The 21087-nt window shown below is 44.3% G+C and overlaps 1 protein-coding gene across 3 annotated transcripts in view; it reads left to right on the forward strand.

Moving 5' to 3' along the window:
• Positions 1-21087, forward strand: part of PIEZO1 (piezo type mechanosensitive ion channel component 1) — a 203736-nt gene that overhangs the window by 94710 nt on the left and 87939 nt on the right. For all 3 annotated transcript variants that reach the window (XM_029608624.1, XM_029608626.1, XM_029608625.1), the window contains exons 10-16: positions 94-184; positions 996-1096; positions 1754-2014; positions 2619-2730; positions 13190-13368; positions 17996-18144; positions 20752-20925. In XM_029608624.1, the coding sequence (XP_029464484.1) occupies positions 94-184; positions 996-1096; positions 1754-2014; positions 2619-2730; positions 13190-13368; positions 17996-18144; positions 20752-20925 (1067 nt within the window). The remainder of the gene's footprint in view (positions 1-93; positions 185-995; positions 1097-1753; positions 2015-2618; positions 2731-13189; positions 13369-17995; positions 18145-20751; positions 20926-21087) is intronic.

Genomic DNA, 21087 nt, shown 5'->3' on the forward strand with positions numbered 1-21087 from the left:
CCTCTCTCCCCTCCCTTATTATGTCTGTTTCGCATATGCTCCCTTCTCTCTTTGTGTGTCCTTTGCTATATCTCGCTCTCTCTGTTCCTGCAGCCCATGCTATCTACGAGCGTAAAATCACCTGGAGAGGCCTGTGAAGACTGCACTGCCCCAGTGACAGGAGACCCAGCCCAAGAAGGCCTAGGTGAGCAGAAAGATGGAAAAAGCTAATGTAACCCTCTACCAGGGAGCATAAAATGCAATCAGTTACTGGGAGTCCAAGTCACTGATCACTGGGACTCTTCAAAACTGGTTGAGCAGGTGGGGTAAAGGACCAGGCCCAGAGAATGAAATTTAATGAACTGGGAAACTTTTTCCCTCCGTGGATGAACAGACAATTCCCCTCTCCCCCTCAAGCGAATTGCTTCCTCAAACCCACAGCAGTTCCACCTCCGGCAAACCCAAACCTTGAGTTTTATTAAACACAAATAAAACAGTCTGTTACTCAGCTCTTGCAGAGGAAACAAATGATTCTTTGAATGGCAAACTCTCTGGTGGTGGCCCCATGAATTCTCACAGATGCTCTTCCAAAAGATGCTCGGCCTTAAGCCTAGGAGTAGTGTATAGGATTTACTCCCTCCGTAGAAAAATGTCTCCCCTGGTTTCTCCACCAGAGAGCAAAACTTGCAGCAACCAGCATAAGAACAAGCACAGACGACAAGGCAAGTCTCACCCTTTATAACCACTGTAACTGCCCATTGCCGGAAGTTTCCACATTCTAAGAAATTTAGCGAGGCTTAGTCGACCTTACACAGCTTGTGGGCTCATGTGGGAGAGAGATGGAGACTGGTGGTGGGAAAGGGTCGGGAGTTTCAGTAGAAGTCTTGATGGAGGGCACAGCTTGTATTGGGTTGAGTATGAAAATCCATATGCACAAAGTGAACAAAGCTCAACTGGGCAGACTGGATGGGCTATTTCGATCATTTGTTAAGTTTCCACATTCTGTTTTGTCACAGGTCAGAGGAAGGCTGAGCACCACGAGGAGCGATCTCCTTTCCACATACTGAGTCATGTTGTCATGAAGCAGAGCTACATTTGTGCGCTCATCGCCATGATGGTGAGGCAGTTTGCTCTTGTAACTCGCTGCTTACGCTTAGCAGTGCTCCCTTAAGTCTCAAGATGCACTCCCATATTCTGCAGGCCCACCTACCATTGCTTTCTCTGCTCTGGAATTACCTACCAAGAAATCCTTACTCTAAAGTTGCCCATTTATTTATTTATTTATTTATTTATTTATTTATAAATTTTTATATACCGCCGCTCATCAAAGATATCACGTCGGTGTACAGTGAACAGGAACTCATACTCCGACTTCCTTGCCTCTAGAGCTTCCTGCCAGAGCTGTAGTTGCTGCCTTTAGAGTTGCGCGTCTCCATGACTCCTTTGCTCTCGAGTTATGCTTCCCGCCTCTCCCTTAGCTCTTCAGCTCTGTTACTGCAGGGTCTCTGACCAGGCTGATTTTTCAGGATGTCTACAAATATTCTGGCATATATTTAAGTGTAGGAACCAGGCTAATTTGTTAAGCTTTCATCCCCCACAAATGCCTTTTGAGTTGGGGAATCTTTTGGAATCTACTAGTGCTTGCCCCTGTCGGTTCTCTGTTTGTGATGCCCCAATCATGTCCACTTTGCTAAGATGTCACAGGCGGAGGAGACCCTGCCTGCCGCAGGATGACGGCGGTGCTTTAACCCGGTGCCTGTTCTGTGCCCACCAGGTTTGGAGCATCACCTACCACAGCTGGCTGACGTTTGTTCTCCTCCTCTGGGCCTGCCTGATTTGGATCGTTCGTAGCCGGCGTCAGTTCGCCATGCTCTGCTCTCCCTTCATCCTGCTGTACGGACTCTCTCTCTGCAGCCTGCAGTACGTGTGGGGAATGGACCTGGAGCCAGAGCTTCCCACAAAGATTGGCTTCATGAGCCTGGCCCAGCTGGGGCTGGTGCGAGCCCAGTATCCCTGCTTGAACCTGGGAGCAATGGTAATGTGTTTTGTGGTCTTATAGTGCGAGTACTGTGTTAGGGACTGGAACATGAATGGCACTTCCAGAAGATGTAATTACAGAACTAGGCCAAGGGGCTTGCTCCTTTGGTATCTAATAGTTACCTTTATTAATTGTATCCAGATCACCCTTCATTTAATAACCTTTAGGCCAGTTGGTGGCATTTCAGTCACTCCTTTTCCAGGGTAGAGATCGGAGCAGGTTGTGGTAATTAGAATCTTACCAAGTCTAGGTCCCCCATTGTGGCTCTCCGCTAATGTGACTGCAGGTACAAGCCCTATACAGCTGTGGAGTTAGGGAACACTGAGCAAAGCAGGAAGGGAAGGGCTGCTTGCTTTGATTTATCAATACATCAGGAGACAGGGTTGGATGAGAGGGAACAGAGTGTCCTGGTGGTGGGAGGTGGTGGCTAGAGAGCGTCTCAGTGCTGGGGAGTATCCAGGAGGTACAGAGAGCATTTCAGGATAGGGAGGGCCTTTAGCTGGAGGGAAGTAATGCCTGGCAGTTGGTGCAGCCTGGCGCACATCCAGCCTGCGCTGCCGTTCTTTGAAAATATCACTCGGTCGGTCTGTCTGTTTTGCAGCTCCTGTATATACTGACCTTCTGGCTCCTGTTGCGTCAGTTTGTGCAAGAAAAGCTGCTGAAAAAGAAGCAAACTTCTGCAGTTCTGATGGAAGTGAGAGTGATGGAGACAGGTGAGAGTGACCAGGCATGGAGGAGAGAAGCTTTAATTTTCATTCAAATTGAATTTCCAAATTTGTGTGCATTTTCAATCCTCAGTCAAAATGGTTTACAATAAACAAAAAATCAAATTATCAAAATAAATACAGTAAATCACTGAATAACCGATTTTACAGCAAAAAAAATTCACAATGGTAGAAAAGAAAGCACACAACAGACACCACATACGAGTTATCAGTAAAAACCATAGCAAATTAAGAAAAACACAGCAAATATAAAACTGTTTAAAACAAAGCACTCAAATCACAGTCTCAAATGTTCCTTCTCAAATAGCATCAGTCCACCCCCCTAATATAAGCAAGTAAAACGACTGACCTACGGCAACGTTCAAAAACTGCCCACAGAAAGGCAAAGTCTGAGAGGAAGTGACATCATCTAAATAAGATGGACGTCTGAGTCCATTGCTCCTTAACCCACTCTCCATAAATTTTCTAAAATACACCTCTGAATTAAATGAAATAACCTGTACCTGATTGAAAAGGAACAGTGGTCTCCCAGACTAAATGGCAAGTTGAAAAAAATCCATTGATCTGAAGCAATGTCTTCTTTGATGCTGGAGGATCCAGATACAGGGCCTTGAGCAATGCAGTTGAGAATATGGAAGGAGAGGAGAATTACGCAGACCACGGGGATGATGGCATATTATCTGATGCAGGCAAGGGGGAATCCTTAACTAAATCGGACTTCCAAAACTGGTTTAAGGATATTCAGTCGGATTTCATTTGTTTTATTATTTATATTGTATGGTTTCAGATTTATTTTATCAGATTTGTGAACCTGTATGATTGATTACAGAATATCTGTATACAAAATAATATATGTAAATAAATAAATATCGGATCATTAAAAGAGGAGTTCCGAGAAACACTTTCTGAATTTCTCTCTGATTTATTGGACCTTGGCAAGCACGTTGAGGACGCAGAAGCATTCAGAGAGAGATTATAGCATACTTACACAGTTTTCAACTTAAAGAAAGTGTGATGCTTGTGAGGAAGATGGGAAATATTACCTGGGAAGAACATAATTCTCTATATATAACACCCTCTTTCCTTTTATACTGTGAAAGCAGAAGGAATTGCAAATGGTCACCACATTGTTGCGTCAAGAGAATATCTGTATTGCTGGTTTTATCCAGTGGCAATGCGTTTGCAATCAGTGGTGTGACTTCTAAAATCAAAACAGAGGAAGAGGTGCTTACGATATTTAGAGCAGCCGGAATTGTAATACAGACAGTAGAGAATCAGAACAGGGCCTCGATACCAATGGAGAAACCTGAATGGCAGCGTATAGGCAAAGGAGGTCGTAGATTACGGAGGAATCCAGGTGATCCATCCTTGCAGCACTCCAGATGATGCCATAAAGGGCAGAGACTCCTTTCATCCTAAGCCGAGCAAAGGAGATTGGAGAATGGGGGGCAATTGGCTTTCGTGGAGATTGCTCAGGGCAGCATGCCTGTCCGGACTTTAGATTTTTCACAGTACAGCCTGTTAAAAGAAAAGTGTTGATATTTGCTAAGAACATAAGAACATGCCATACTGGGTCAGACCAAGGGTCCATCAAGCCCAGCATCCTGTTTCCAACAGTGGCCAATCCAGGCCATAAGAACCTGGCAAGTACCCAAAAACTAAGTCTATTCCATGTAACCATTGCTAATGGCAGTGGCTATTCTCTAAGTGAACTTAATAGCAGGTAATGGACTTCTCCTCCAAGAACTTATCCAATCCTTTTTTAAACACGTTCTCTGGCAACAAATTCCAGAGTTTAATTGTGCGTTGAGTGAAGAAGAACTTTCTCCGATTAGTTTTAAATGTGCCACATGCTAACTTCATGGAGTGCTCCCTAGTCTTTCTATTATCTGAAAGACTAAATAACCGATTCACATCTACCCGTTCTAGACCTCTCATGATTTTAAACACCTTTATCATATTCCCCCTCAGCCTCTCTTCTCCAAGCTGAAAAGTCCTAACCTCTTTAGTCTTTCCTCATAGGGGAGCTGTTCCATTCCCCTTATCATTTTGGTCGCCCTTCTGTGGACCAAAGTTGATATGTTTGGTTCATGAATGTATCAGTGATCATACAGATATTCATGAAGATCAATTTATTAAGGTTAGAGTGGGGGTGAAACATTTAAATAATGGAATATGTATTGAGGATGGGGAAGGGAGAGTGAAGGGATACTCATTCCTCTGGGAGGTAGGAATCTGCTAAAAGGATAGTTAGCTAGATTAATGTGGGTAGAGTGGGGATTAGGATGGGCGGTGGGGAGGGTCTGTGATATGAAGGGTTTGGGAACTTGTTTGTTTGTGTGTATCTCATGCCCCCTCTTCTCCTACACCTATAGGGCTGGCCAGGCTACAGACTTCTCCCTATTATCTCCTATACCACATACGTCCGAATCGTTCAAGAATGACAACGTGTTTTATCCACAGAATTAGACTTTTATTTGTCAGACTTTGCAGGATTAGCATTTAGAAAAACTTAACCAGTACATATCTCTTAACACCCTTGCAACTGAGCACCAATTTATAATAAAAAAAGATCTGCACCATTAGTGGCTTTAAGCATGCCATATACCTTAGCCTGCTTAAAGTATTAATACAGGTAACTGGCTAGTCCCACCCAACTTTAGGAGATTCCTCTCTGGTTAACTCTAGTGTAGTCTCTGGCTGAAGATCTCAGGGACCATCTCGAGGGACAGGCTTACTTTCTGTGCCTCTCCACTCTGGATGATCCCGGACTTTGTGGCAGGGTTTTCCGGTAACATGGCAGGGCTTCCCTCTTGTCGGTGTCCTGGACACTCCTGGTCCTCCTCCTTCGCTGCAGGGAGAGAGCTGGGGCTATTTTGTGTCCATCTTTATTATTTTTTTTCCTGTTTGCCCTGTCTTATACTGGTGTGTTTTTTCTCTGCATTACAGGTCTTTGTCCCCCCCCTTTCTTTCTCCGGGGGTGGGGGGGTTACTGCCACGTCTTATCATGTTCTCAATTTCTTCCTCTGACCCTGGGTGGGAGCCACAGTCCTGTCCTGTGGACTCTCCTTGGGTGACTCTGACCGCTGCTCTTAGGGATAAGTTGTTTTCTCCTCTCTGTCTTGATTTATTTACACAGGAGCTGATAGTCAACAGGCAAGCAAGCAGATCTTGATTTGCTCTTTAAAATTCTCATCTGTTTTTCTTTCTCTGCTGAGACAGGGTCTTGGCTTGAAGATACCTGCTACTATCCATCATTTACAATCTCTGCTCCTCTGTGGCAGAGATACATCTTTTGGGGCCTCCAGTGGTAAAACATTGGGTATCTCCCTACAGGAGGATTTATAATATGGGAGGAGATGGGTTAGGAAAGAATTTGGATTGTGTGGAGTAAGGGAAAATGGGTTGGTCTTGTATGGTTTTCATGCGGGAGTGAGGGAACTGCTAAATTTGAATGGCAACTATTAAAATTGTATCTCTTAATGTAAAGGGACTAAATTCTCCATATAAGCAGCAACTTATGTTTTGTGATTTGATACATTTGCAAACATCAGTTGGTTTTATACAAAAAAACGCATCTCGGGAAAAGAGATGAGTGCTTACTGTATTCTAAGCAGTTTTCCTCATAGGGTTTTTGCATCTAGTACCCTAGGTAATAGATATGGGGTTGTGGGGATATTTATTTTTAACAATGTATTGATACAAGAGGTGGCTGTGCAGCGGGATGGGAGGGGGAGATAAATTATTGTACAACTGGATATGAACAATAAGAGATTTATTCTAGTTAATTTATACTGTCTGAATATCAATCAGAGGGTAATTTTAGAATAGGTAAACAAACAGTTATTAAATTTTACTGGTGGGAGCATAGTTATAAGGGGGGGATTTTAATTTCCAAGAATTCCTGCTCAAGACAGTTCCTTGGGAATTGGAGTAGTCTCCAGGAGTGATAAATGGATAATGGTTAATTGGCAGCTGGTAGATATTTGGAGGGTTTGACATCCATCAGGGAGGAATTATTCTTTTTACTCTTGGCCACACAGTTCATACTCTAGAATGGATTTTTTCTTGGTGGAAAAAACATTGGTCATTGGGACCACGGAATCGGATATTGGGAACATTACGTGGTTGGACCATGCCCCTTTTTTGGTGGGAGGTAAAGGTTAGACAGCAGAGGAGTGGTTGTTATTTTTGGAAATTGATTGATAGCTTAACTAAGGATAAAGATTCCAACCAATAGATTGAAAAGTGTATTGAGGAATATTTAGCTATTAATGATACAGAAGGAATATCCCCGATAATTCTGTGGGATTGTTTAAAGGCAGTGGTTCGAGGGAATCTGATAGCATTGGGAGCGCATAATAAAAGTGTAAAGGAAAGAGCAAAGCAAATTGTTTCATCCCTTAAAGGTCGTAGAGACACAACACAAACTAATCCATCTAGTTTAGCTTTGGGAAAATTGGAGGATATTAGACATAAAATTTGCATGTTGGATGCAGAGGGTATTGGCTATGAACTGGATAGGGTCAAACAGATAGATATATTATGAGTTTGGTGACAAAGTGGGTTGGCTTTTACAACATAAATTAAAAGATAAAATGGTAAATCGTAAATTATAAGAATCAAAGATCAAGATGTGAAATTGGTAATGGATAATTTGGCTATAAAATCTAGATTTGTTCAATCTTATGAGGAATTGTATTCAGTTGAAACCAGTGCATCAGTTAAGGATATTGATGACTACCTTAATAAAACTGAAGTGGCTAAACTAAGTTCTGAGGTTGGGAAGATTTTGGGACATCCTATCACTTTTAATTGAGGGGGGAGGGGCAGCTAATAATCTTAGCTAATGTTGTGGGAATAACAGTTTTACCAAAGTCTGGTAAGGATCACACACTTATGTAGTTCCTATAGACCAATTTCACTGATAAACAGAGATCTTAAACTGTTGGCTAAGATTCTAGCACAAAGATTGAGATGAATGATTTGGGGTATAATCCATTCTGACCAAGCAGGATTCATGCCTGGGAGAGCAACGCCAGATAGTGTGCAGAAAATTATAAATGATATTCATGCGGCTAAGGAAGAAAATCAGCCCTCCATAGTGTGTTTCAGTAGACACGGAAAATGCCTTTGTCAGGGTTCATTGGCCATTTCTATTTCAGGTGATGGAAAAGATGGGGCTAGGTGGTCACTTTCTAGATTGGGTGAAGGAACTTTGTAGGTGCCCCGGGGCATGTTTTAAGTTAAATGGGAGTTATACAGATAATTTTACAGTACAGACAGCTACGAGGCAAGGCTGTCCTCTTTCTCCTCTTCGGTTTGCTATAAGTGTTGAGCCTCTGGCAGAAGCTATGTGGAGCTCCTCTGATATGTTAGGAGTTAAAAGTCAGGAAGGGTCATTTTAAGATTTCACTATATGTGGATGATATATTTACCTTGTCAGATCCAGAAATTTTATTAAAATCAGTGTTTAGGGCGTTACAAGTTCATGGGAGGGTGTCTGGCTTTAAAGTAAATGTGGACAAGTTTGAAATGTTACCAGTTTTTATAAATAGACCTCAAATTCAATTCTTGAAATATGTTGCCCATTTAAATGGAGAAAGGATAAGCTGAGATATTTAGAAGTGAATGTTGGTGCTGATTTCAGTAATTTCTATAAGTTTAACTATACTACCTTAATACAGGAATGGAATAGATTTACGTTATCATGGTTTGGGAGAGTGGCCACAGTCAAAATGAATTTATTTTTTTTTGATTAACAATTTTTATTGCTGTTAGTCAAAAACATTAGTATACAATATCAGCCGCATACAGAAATACAAACAGCAAGATTGAGATGAATGATTTTGGGTATAATCCATTCTGACCAAGCAGGATTCCACTTTCAGATAATAGAAAGACTAGGGGCACTCCATGAAGTTAGCATGTGGCACATTTAAAACTAATCGGAGAAAGTTCTTTTTCACTCAACGCACAATTAAACTCTGGAATTTGTTGCCAGAGGATGTGGTTAGTGCAGTTAGTGTAGCTGTGTTTAAAAAAGGATTGGATACGTTCTTGGAGGAGAAGTCTATTACCTGCTATTAATTAAGCTGACTTAGAAAATAGCCACTGCTATTACTAGCAACAGTAGCGTGGAATAGACTTAGTTTTTGGGTACTTGCCAGGTTCTTATGGCCTGGATTGACCACTGTTGGAAACAGGATGCTGGGCTTGATGGACCCTTGGTCTGACCCAGTATGGCATGTTCTTAAGAAATATAATAATAAAATTATTCAGTGTAAGACTACAATAGAAAAAGAGTACAATGTCCCGGTTCCCACCCTCCCCAGTATTCCATCTTCATTTTGGAGCTACAGCACATTTCTTGGCAACATGAATTTTTTACCCAGGCTATGTTATCTTTTTCAAACATTACCTTGTAGTAGTCCAGAATCTACGGAAAAGGATTTTCGCTTTCATGTGGCAAAGGGTGTTTTATACCGGACTAAGATGGAAGGGCATCTTGAGAGTACCAAATCTAACAAAATATTTTGTGGCATCTCCACTGAAAGCGGCAGTGGAACGTCCTATAGACAACAGAAAGCTGTGGGTAATCTGTGAGTGAGCTTTGCTGGGATCCTCTCCGATTCAGCACACATTGTTTTTGCAAAGGAACAGGAGCTGGGAGTTTTGCCCAAATATCTCCCTGTACGAGATGTACGCTCGTAATTTGGAATAAGTGGAAAAAAGATATCACAGGGAGCAGAGACTATGTTTATCTTACTCCTATTTGATATACGAAGACATTTCTGGCCGGGCAAGCACATGTGGTCTTTAATAATTGGGAGTCTAGAGGATTGTATCGCTGGGGCAGGTATGAACGGGACGTGAGGTAGTAAGGCTCCAGGAAGTAAGGGATGAATTTGACTTTCCACAAACAGATTACTTGGCTTATGCCCAACTAAAACATTTTGTGAGTATGAAGGAAGAAAAAAAAGAGCTTGTTACAGGGTAATTCCCTGTTTGAAGGTTATTGTGCCCAAGTTTCAAAGATAAAAGGTGTAATATCTAAATTGTACTCTGTTTGTGGCGGGGTAAGAAGGCTCATGTTCCCTTGCTCTGGCTAAAATTGAGGTGGCGAGCGGGAGGTATGGGAGTCCCGGATATTACCCGAGATAATGCGGCAGCCAATCTTCGCCTAGTGCACGACTGGATATTGAGGGAGTCCATCTTTGTGAATATTTTGGCTGAGACCACGCTGGTGGCCCCTCTGGACCTGAGATTTGTTCTCCAAACTCCCCTGACCACCCTACCCCCTTCGCTATCACACAATCCATTGATTACACCAATTTGGAGGGCCTGGACATTTCTAACTAAGCAATTGGGAGTGCCTAGAGTCTGTTCTTATCTCCTGCCTATATTGGGGAATCAGGAGTTTCTTCCAGGATCTCGCTCTTCCAGTTTTCGCAGTTGGATGCAGAAGGGAATAACGCAATTGGGCCATTTGCTGGATGTGGAGGGTAAATTACTCCCTTTTGCCAAACTGAAAACGTTGTATGGCCTGACCAATGAACATTTCTTCGTGTACCTGCAAATTCATCACTATGTCCATTCCTTCTCAGAACCCTTTAGGCAGCCGTCGGTTTTTCATACTTTGGATGCTTTTTTTCTGTTTGAAAAATAGCGGTCACCCTCTTTGTCCACCTACTAGAAAGGGTTACTCCGGAGGCTCACAATGGATACATACCACACTACGGTGGCGAGATGGAATCACGATGGGGTTTTCTCGGCGACTGTAGATATTTTCTCTGTTTGTATGAAGAATGTTGCAACCATTACTGGTAACATGCACTTTCGGGACATGCAGTACAAATTTTTTCGGAGAGCTTATATTTCCCCCCCAAGTCGCATATCATGCCAAACTTACCATGACAGCTTTATGCCCACTTTGTCTCGCGGCTACAGGCACATTGTCTCATTCTTTTTGGGCGTGCCCCTCAATCCAAAACTTTTGGGAAAAGATTGTGGGCTATTTGGGGGACCTTTTGGATATTCAAATCCCGATCTCTCCGCACTTGATCTTATTTGATTGCATTCCCCCTTGCTGATTCGGGGTGTGGGACCTCGTTTGTTTTTTTTTTTTAAGAAGGCGTGTGTGGTGGGGAAAAAGTCATTTTATTGTACTGGAGGGAGATGGACGCTCCTTCTTTTTGGGTCTGGCGCATTCACCTACACCGTATGATGCAGATGGACAATTTTTGCCTCGAGAGCTACACCGCAACAGCGTCGAAATTTCTTATTGACTTGGGACGCTTACCTGCAAACATTGCCTCATCGTTCCAGAAGTCTGGTTCTTAATGATTGACTTCCCCGAGTTGGATGCGCTGCCAGAGATGAGGAGTATCGCTGCAGCATTTACGAGAACTGTATGGATTTCTCAAGGGGACACAGCTGGGGGAGGGGAGGGAAGGTGGTTTGGGAGGGAATGGGGGTTTAATGGGAGTTGGGGAGGGGAGGCTTCATGTACAATGATGTGTTCATACATTTCTGGTTGTTACTTGGGGGCTGCATAAGAAACCCTGCACCTCAGGTCCAGTTTGTTTCTGTCAGTGTGTGCCTTTCAATAAAATGTTTTGCCCTAAAATGTAAAAATGTGCGTGTGCTTGCAAGCCCTGCCCCAGGAATGCCTCAGATAGAATTGTGCAGGATTCTGCCCACACGTGGGGAGAACCCGTTCCGGAATCCTATTTCCGTGGGTAAATGCTGACTCCAAGCTCACAGGAATCAAACCCGCAGCAAGCCTCCACGCACCCGCTCTCAGCATCACGTCAGCTCTGTTTTTAGAAATGTATTTGGGTTTCTGTATGACTATACACGCACAAAGAGAGCTGATGCCCCAGTCTTAGGCTTCCTCCGTACTAGCTACTGCCCAGGGTAGGTAGTCCTCGGTTACCAGAACGTTTCTGGAACAGTCCGATCTTAGCAAGTTAAGCAGACCTCCTTTGGGGTAATATTCCCAATAGCAGGGGCTGCCCCGGAATACAAGGCATCCCTGCTCTTCACCAGTCTTTGTGAGCATAATGGGCAGATGAGCAGGCAGAAAGGAGGGAGGAGAGAACGAAGAAGAGAGGGGGAAATGACAGAGGGAGGTGGGAACCTGACCTGGAATGTTGAGGGAAGAGAGAGAAGTAAAGGATTCTGACTGGTTGGACGAGAAGCGGCCTAAGAGACAAGAGACTGCAAAAAAGAGAGAAAAGAACAAGGCAGTGGAGACATTGCAGGGGGAGAACAAATAACATGCATGGGACAGGATCAGATTATAGGTAACAGGAATAATTTTGCTCAACTCACAAGCAACTAAGGGGTCAATGTTCAGCCGCTGATATTCAGCCGCAGATGAGTTCGCTGGATAGACATAGCCGGCTAACTTAAACAGGATATTCAGCAGCACAGCTGCACCATTGAATAGAACCAGCTAAGTTAAAGTTGGCCGGATATGTCTATCCAGCTAATTTTAGACCTGCCCTAAGGCATGTCTAGAGTTAGCTGGTTAAGGTAACTAACCAGCTAACTCCGCTCTCCCCCAGAACACCCTCCTCCCATCCCAGGAATGCCCCTGACGTATTCACTAAATTCTAGCTGGATAAGTCTTTTGAATATGCCGCTAAGCCATTTAGATGAATAACTTTCCCGTTATCCATCTAAATGGCTTTTGAATATCTACCCCTAAGTCTTTAGGTAATGGATTTTCCCTTGTGGCTTTTCTTTTAATTTGTGATAGGGGTCAGAAAAGCCAGGACTACAAATCACAGACTGGCACCTGCCACAGAGAGAAGGGAGGGCAGGAGAGGCAGAAGGAATGTGGGAGAGGATGAGGGAGTAAAGAATGTGGGGAGAGAGGAGGGAGGTACAAATGGGAGGAAAAAGGAGGGAGGGAAGGATAAAGGGAATAAAGGGAGAGATGGAGGACGGGAGAGGAGCACAGATGGAGCCTGAAAAGGAGAGATTGAAGAGACGAAGACTGGAGTACAAGAAAACGATCAAATTCTTTGAAACCCTCCACGTGTATTCTCCTTTCTGTTGGCTGGGGCTGAATGTCGCATATTACGTTCCCAGTTGGCTGGGGGTGTGCTGGTCCGTTGCTGCGATCCCTTAAGCATGCTAAGGCTCGTGCCAGTACATCTTCAAGTAAAGTGCCACGAACGTGCAAAGCTTTGCCGGTAGAATGGCACCAGATATCTGATGTGACATGGTACAGGCATGGGCTGCGGACAAATGATAGAGGGGGAATGGTCAGTATGCTGGGGGTTTGTGTTTGTTATATGCGATTATTATGAGTATTATATCATAGCCCATTCTGGGCATTTTTTAATAGGACAGGTAAAATATCAAAATAGATAAAATAAATCACACGCACTCCAGTCCCAGCCTGACTTCCTGGTGCCTTTTTTCCGTCTTGCAGAGCGGGGCAGGCGTCAGAACTTGCTGAAGGTTCTGGGAGAAGTGGTGATGGGATTCTATGCCAAGTACTGGATCTATGTCTGTGCTGGGATGTTCATCGTGGTCAGCTTTGCCGGGAGGCTAGTGGTGTATAAAATCGTCTACATGTTCCTCTTCCTTCTGTGCCTCACTCTCTTCCAGGTAAGACCCCATACTTACACGGAGAGGAAAGGGAGGTTTCTTCACAGCTGAGCCCCCAACACTTTCATTACGCCGCAACCTCCCTGGAGCAGATCCCCAGCACTTTCTTAAAGCTGGAGCTTCAGGGCCTGAGCCCAAACTCTCATTATGGTAGAATCTTAGTGCTTTCTCTTGATGTCATGTTCTGTGCGCTCAGTTATGGTTCTGTTCTGTAGCAGGGATATTGGGTTATGGTTCTGTTCCATGTACGTACCCGGATCAGTCCAGACAGTGGGTTATGTCCCCCCTTCCAGCAGGTGGAGTCAGAGCAAAACTCAAAGGCTGGCCTCTTATAAGCTGGAGCGCCCTCTCTGTCCCTTCAGTATTTCTCTGACTCCAGCAGGTGAAAGGCAGCAGTCCCTTCGGTCCTCCATCTAGCTTACAAAGGGGGACTTTTCTTTTTCCTTCTTATTTCTCTTGAAGTATTTCTTCCTTGGATGGATCTCTTTAATTAAAAAAAAATAATAATAATTATGGTTATGCTCACATATGGATGTGTTCTCTAACAGGGACATTGGGTTATGCTTTTGTTCTGTAGCAGGAACATCGGGTTATGGTTGTGTTCTGTAATGGGGATTTTGGGTTATGGTTGTGCTCAGCTATGGATGTGTTAACAGCAGGGACATCGGGTTCTGGATGTGTCCTGTAGCAGGGATGTTGGGTTATGGAAAAAGTATACAATGCAATGTAAACCCTTTCTAGCAGACAGAATTCAAGCCCACATCTTGGGGGAATAATAAGCTAATTCAATTCGTAGAATCGATACTATTCCTAGAAAGTTGAAAACAAAACTCCTTTAAATGGCTCCTTCCCTATAATCAAGTGGCACCAGCAGGTTGTGCAACGAAAGATTTATCTAACAGAAATGTCTCCAGGTGAGATGGATGAAGGAGCACCCAGGTATTTCCTTGGTAAGTTAGTATACATTTGCAGGGAAATCATAGCCCTAGGGAGAACCGTTCGCTGCTTAAGAGAGAGGAATAATTTCCTATGCTCTTGTGTTTCATGAGAGACCTCTGGATATTTATTTATCAAATTTTTTATACCGTCATTAAGACAAGCCATCACAACGGTTTACAAATTGTAAAATACATAGGATAAAACATACAACGTTAATAAACGGTTAAAACCTAAACTAACAATAATAAGAATAAAACTGTGATTATTGTAAAAAGATAAAAGAAATAAAATAAGTAAAAGGGTTAAAAGAAATTGACAGATAAGGTATAGGTGCCATCTCATTTTCCAGCTGTGTATGCCTTTTTGAACAGCCAAGTTTAGAATTCCTGTTTGAACTTCTTAAAATCAGTCTGTAGTCTCACATTCATCGGTAGCGCGTTCCATGGTGACGCAGCTCTTTCTCTCGCTTGGTTCAGATATGCGAAGTGTATGGCGGGTATTGACAGTAGGACCTTTGGTGGTGGACCTGAGATTCCTTTGGGGCACATGAAGCTTAACAGCAGCGTTAAGCCAGTCCACTTGTTCCTCCATATATTAAGTTTGTGTAGGGTGCAAAGTGGCTACCCATTGAATCCCGTTTTCAGTTTAAAACAATGTAGAGCTATCAGAATGGGAGTGATATGATCCCTTTGTCTACTGCCAGTTAAGATTATTGCCGCTGCATTCTGCAGGACCTGTAACGGTTGAATAGTGGAGGCCGGGAGGCCTAGGAGTAATGAATTACTCGCAAAAATCAGTGATTGCAGGACTGTTGTAAAATTGTTTTGTAATACTAAAGGTTTTAGTTGTTTCAGCATCATTAGTTTGGCATAGCCTTCGCGTACTTTAGTCGTTTTGTGTTTCTTAAAGCGCAATTCTGGATCAATTATAACTCCTAGGTCTCGTATGTATTCAGCTAATGTGAATGTGATTATTATCCTGTCGTGTTATAGATAAACAAAAACCTCCTGACCACACAAATTTGCAGCTTTGAATTTGAAGTATTGCTTAAATATCACTTCTTTATCCATATTAGAAACAAAAGAAGCTAACAAGGTGGAAATAAGGTCTCGAGAATCCTGAAGAAATGCAGATAAATCTGTGCCATTAGTCGGAACAAACACATCAGCCCACCCTTCGGGTCTTACTTCTTTTTTTAAGTTCAGGAAGATAATAACACTTAGATAATTTAATCTCTTTGTCCTGAAGAATTTGTAACACCTCAGTTTGTATAGTTTTTAAGCAATTCTATCGGTGTTAGCAATCTAGACTTTGGGAAAGTTAACAAATCTTAGATTTTTATATCTCCTTGCATTATCTAGCTGTTCAACCCTGTTATGCAAAAATAAACAATCCTTAACATTTGTAGCCAACACAGACTGTATATTCTTTGCAGCTTGGCTATTTGTTACCATTTGGCCTTCAGCCGCAGCTAAGAGGCACCATCTGAAAGTGCACACAGTTGTGAGACAGATTGGGTTAAGGCAGACTCCATCCTAGAGACTACTTTCCAAATGTCTCTAGGGGTCACTTAGGTTGGTTCTTCCATATCCCCAGTAAATAGTCCTTTCCGTCCAAAGGCTGATTAACAGCCGCTGGAATCGGGACCAGTTGGCTCGCATTGCTATTCCCATCTGCTCTTGCAAAATGCTAGAAGATCCTTCAGCACAACTCCGTACAATAGGGGAGCTGCGAGGCAAAGACAGAGGGAAATTGACCCAAGTTCCTTGATTAAGGCTCAAGTCATGTTGCTCAATATTTTGGACAGAGTTCCTGGGGATAATAAAGCCCCAACTGATTCCGGTCAGGGTATAGGAGGAAGAGACCAACTTCCCACACTCAAGGAAAGCTCACTTGTTTCCCCCCACATCTTTCTTCACTTGATCTTCCTGTTGGGCAGAAATTCGGGTGAGCTGCTGTCCTATGGTGGGGTGTTGAGACTTGGAAAACAGAACTTAACTTCCCCTTTGTCTTCTTCCCCATTCTAAACTCTGGGGGGAAAAAATCGACAGAAGGGATGTGCCGCTGGCCGGCCGCTCAAGACCCGGTGCGCCTCAAGACCTCTGGGGTCCGCCTCCATGCCTGAAGATCCAGGCAGAAGGTGTTTCAGCAATCCATCAAGGAAGGCAATCCCCCTTTGGATGTGTTCTGTAGCAGGGACGTTGGGTTATGGTTGTGCTCAGCTAAGGATGTGTTTACAGCAGGGACATCGGGTTCTGGATGTGTTCTGGAGCAGGGTCGTTGGGCTATGGTTGTGCTCAGCTAAGGATGTGTTTACAGCAGGGACATCGGGTTCTGGATGTGTTCTGGAGCAGGGTCGTTGGGTTATGGTCGTGCTCAGCTAAGGATGTGTTTACAGCAGGGACATCGGGTTCTGGATGTGTTCTGGAGCAGGGTCGTTGGGCTATGGTCGTACTTAGCTATGGATGTGTTTACAGCAGGGACATCAGGTTCTGGATGTGTTCTGGAGCAGGGACGTTGGGTTATGGTTGTGCTCAGCTAAGGGATGTGTTTACAGCAGGGACATTGGGTTATGGATGTGTTCTCTTGTAGTGCCTTCATATTATACATGTGTTTGGATGTCCCACTCTCAACCTAATTTCAAAATAGCCAGGACAGAACGCCTAATCTTTCTCCCAAACTCACTTCCCCTCTTCCCCTGTTCTCTATTTCTGTGGTTAACACTGTCATCCTCCCACTCCCCTCAGCCAGTAATCTTGGGGTCATTTATGACTCCTTCCTTTTCCTTCTCTAATCATATGCAAAAAACTGCTAAAATGTTGCTGCTTTCTCTGTAATAGAGGTAAGCAATTCAGGCCTGGTTTTCAGGATATCCACAATGAATATGCATGAGATACATTTACATACAATGAAGGCAGTGCATGCAAATGTAGCTCATATATATTTATTGTGGATATCCTGAAAACCAGACCTGTTTATGGCACTCCAGATCTGCAGTTGCCTACTCCTCCTCTATAACATCACCAAAATCCATCCCTTCATTTCTAAAAACACTACCAAAACCCTTACGCACTCTCTCCTCACCTTCTGCTTAGACTACTGCAACCTGCTCCTCACAGGTCTCCCAGTGATCCATCTCTCTGCACTGCAATCTGTCCAAAACTCAGCTGCGAGACTTACCTGTCGCCAAAGTCGCTACACCCATAACCCCTTTCCTCAAGTCTCACTATATCGGCTCTGCAGCTCCTCTCTGCCTCTTCTCTCTTATCTCTCTTTACACTCCTCCTCGTGCACGCCACTCATCAGACAAGTAACTCGCTACCTGTATCCTTCACCTCCACCTCCTGACTCTGTGTGCTTGGAATAGTCGTCCTGAGCTGGAGCGTCCTGCTCCCTCTCACCTTTCTTCAAATCCAGACTAGAAACCCCCTTTTTAGGAAGCTGCTTTCACATCTTAACCCCTGGTTATCCCACATACAGCCTTATTGGTTGCAACCATTTTTGTAATAAACGAAATTCTCCAAGTCTTTTTTTTTTTTGCCCTGTAGGTTTGTCTTGATTAGATTTAAAGCTTGAGAGAACAGAGACAGTCCCTTCTGTACGTCTGTACAGCGCTGCACACCTCAAGTAGCGCTATAGAAGTAAGTAGTAGCAGCAGCTTTCTGATATGACTGTGTTCTTTGCCCAGGTTTACTACACTTTATGGCGGAAACTGCTGAAGGTTTTCTGGTGGCTGGTGGTGGCTTACACCATGCTGGTTCTCATAGCCGTCTACACCTTCCAGTTTGAAGATTTTCCTATGTACTGGCGAAACTTCACACACTTCACTGATACACAGTAGGTGACATTTTATACCCCAGAGCATCATAGACGCACATCTCAAACAGCCATAGGCGTGCTAAGGGGGGGAGGGGCAAGGGGGGGGCGGTCTGCCCTGGGTGGCAACAGGGGGAAGGGTGCCATTGCCGCTGGCAGGAAGGTCCTGCGGTGGTGCGGAACAGTGAGGTGGTGGGGAAACCCCGCTAGCCAAAAGCAGGGAGCTGCAGTGGCAGAGGCCAGCGGTGCCACTGGCATTTCCCTAAGCCGGTGCGGCAGCAAAGAGCAGGCCCAGTGTTGCCGCCGGTGCTTCAGAAGCTGGCGGCAGAAGAAGAGACCCTGCAGTGCCGCCGGTGGATGAAGAAGGGAGAGACTGGCTCTGTGAGAATAAGTGCCAGTGTATAAGGGGGTAGGGGTGTGTGTGTGTGAGAGAAAGAGGGGGGTGTGGTTATGTATGAGGGTGTGTGGGTGGGTGTGTATGAGAGGATGCCTGTGTGTATGAGATGGTGAGTGTATGGAAGAATGAGTGTGTGCGTATGTGTGAGAGGGTGCCTGAGTGTGGGGGTGGGATTGCAGGTGAGAGAGAGGAAGCATGTGTGTGTGGGTGAGACACTCTGCTCTCATACAGGATTCCTGTATTTGTGAGAGAGACATAGGAAATGTGTGTGTCTGTCTCTTTCACACACACACACACCCTCAAGCTCCCTCTGTCTCTTACCAAGTGTGAATCTGTGTTTGTGTCTCTGTGTGTGTGTGTGTGTGTGTGTGTACCCTCAATTCACGACAATTTCAGGGTGACAGGTATGGAGAGTGGGGGATTTTTAAAATCCTTATTAGTTTAACTTACTGGGTGTTGTTTGATGTTTGCTGTTTTGAAATATTTTATCAACGTTTAGGAAATTTTAAAAAAATTGTACAGGAGCTTCTAATTATTGAATAATATTCTATTCATCAGCTGTTTTGAAATGTACATTTGTTAGTATGGTTTTACTATTCTGATTGATTTATATTTATTGATTTGAGGAATAGTGATTTTCTGCTTTTCCATTGTTGCACTGCCTACAGAATCTGGCTGGAGGTTTCTATTCAGTTTTTGTCTGCATGTGAGAGAGAGAGAATGAGTGAGATAGAGGGGGAGCGTATGTGTGTGTGTGTGTGTGTGTGAGAGTGAGTGAGATAGAGAGATGGAGGAAGCAATGTCTGTGTGTGAGCAATCTTAGAATGACAGATATGGAGGGCGAGACATTTTTAAAATCCTTACTAGTTTAAATTACTGGGTGTTATTTGATGCTTGCTGTTTTGAAATATTTATCAATGTTTAGAAAATTGTAAAATTATAGATTGGGGGGGGGGGGTGCCAAAGAAGTATCCGCCCCGGGTACCAAATACTCTAGGTATGTCTCTGCAAACAGCTGTTCTGTTTCCTCCTCCAGTCCCTCCCTTCCAACATCCTGCAGAGAGCGTGGGGAGGGGAAGTGCGCTGTGCACGGTTAAACCTACAGCTCTGCACATGGATTTTGTGCACAAACCTTACTGCCAATGCAGCAAGGAGTTCTGTGCATGCAACAGTGTGCAAACAGGTTAGCACCTTCCCCTGCAAATAAAGGCACGGGCCCTGGCCCCCGGTGCAGAGGAAGGGTGTGTGTGTGTGTGGGGGGGGGGGGGGGGTGGGGGTGGGGGGGGGGTGTGGGTGTGTGTGGGGGGGGGGGTTTGTGTGTGTGTGGGGGTGTGTGTGTATAGAGGTACAGAGACCTGCCTACCCTCAGGTTTTCTTAGCGCTGGAAATGTCCAGGGCTAATGTTAGTCTACAGGTGGAAGCTGGAGTTCCTGCGCTGGGACTGGTCATTGGGTTTTCTGTGCATAAAATACTTTATGTGCACAAAAGGGGCTGCCACCAGCTCCACTTGGCGAGGCATTCCTCGTTTTCTCACAGTTATTTAGCCATTCACCACCTCTTTCCATATAACAAAAAATAAATGTTAGAGAACATAGAAGAACGCACACTGAAACGATCTTCCAATCCTGGGCTTCTTGGCAGAATCTCAGGGGGAGCCTGGGTCTAATGATGCCTCTGCACCGGAGTAGGGTATAGGGGGCGCATCTGTGACCACTCCCACACTCATCCTGGCCTTTTCAATGCATTTTTTTTTGTTTTTGAGTATCCAAATTTTGGAAGTAGATTCTGTATTTTATCCCCAGTTGTGCTGAAGGTTTGGCAGAGTATCGTAGTCGCTTACCGAGAAAAGTGAGCAAAGTGTGCAAACGGAGGCGAGAGATGAGTTGGTTGCGATGGGAGTGGTCACAGATAGAAGTGCTCCTCACTCAGGAAAGGAGACGAGTGGGGGGGTCACAGGATCAGTTTGGGGTGCGCGAATGACCGAGAAGTTGTATTGGAAACAATCTTGATATATTGACAGATGATAAAATATAACTTGTAAATACAAAACTCATGCAGATGAGACAAGTTGTGGCTGACTTAAGATTGGTGGTATAGTGAGGAGATGTGGCATGGTACAGTGAAGGGATAGGGTGGTATAGTGAGGGATCAGGTAGTGAATGGGGCGGCATAGTGAGGAGTGCTACTGCCGCCTGCACCCATTCAGGCTCCTGTTCTCCCCCTCCTGGCAGGTTGGGGGACCTAGGCCTTGAGCAGTTCAGCGTGTCCGAGCTCTTCTCCAGTATCCTGATTCCTGGCTTCTTCCTGCTCGCCTGCATCTTGCAGCTGCATTACTGCCACCGGCCTTTCATGCAGCTGACGGACCTGGCGCACATCTCGGCAGCAGAGGACCAGCACCTGGCCAGGTACGTTTTACCTTTTCAGATGCAGTTTTATTCAGATTTGATTTCCCCTCTTTCGCTAAGCGCCTCAAGGTGGATTGCAGCTAAATTCAGCAAGATGAACAATCCTGGCAAAAAAAATTAGACTAGAAACAATTGAAAGCAGAAGGCCAGCTCTGCTTCTCT

This window comes from Rhinatrema bivittatum, chromosome 7 (genome assembly GCF_901001135.1).
Source record: "Rhinatrema bivittatum chromosome 7, aRhiBiv1.1, whole genome shotgun sequence".
Lineage (NCBI taxonomy): Eukaryota > Metazoa > Chordata > Amphibia > Gymnophiona > Rhinatrematidae > Rhinatrema > Rhinatrema bivittatum.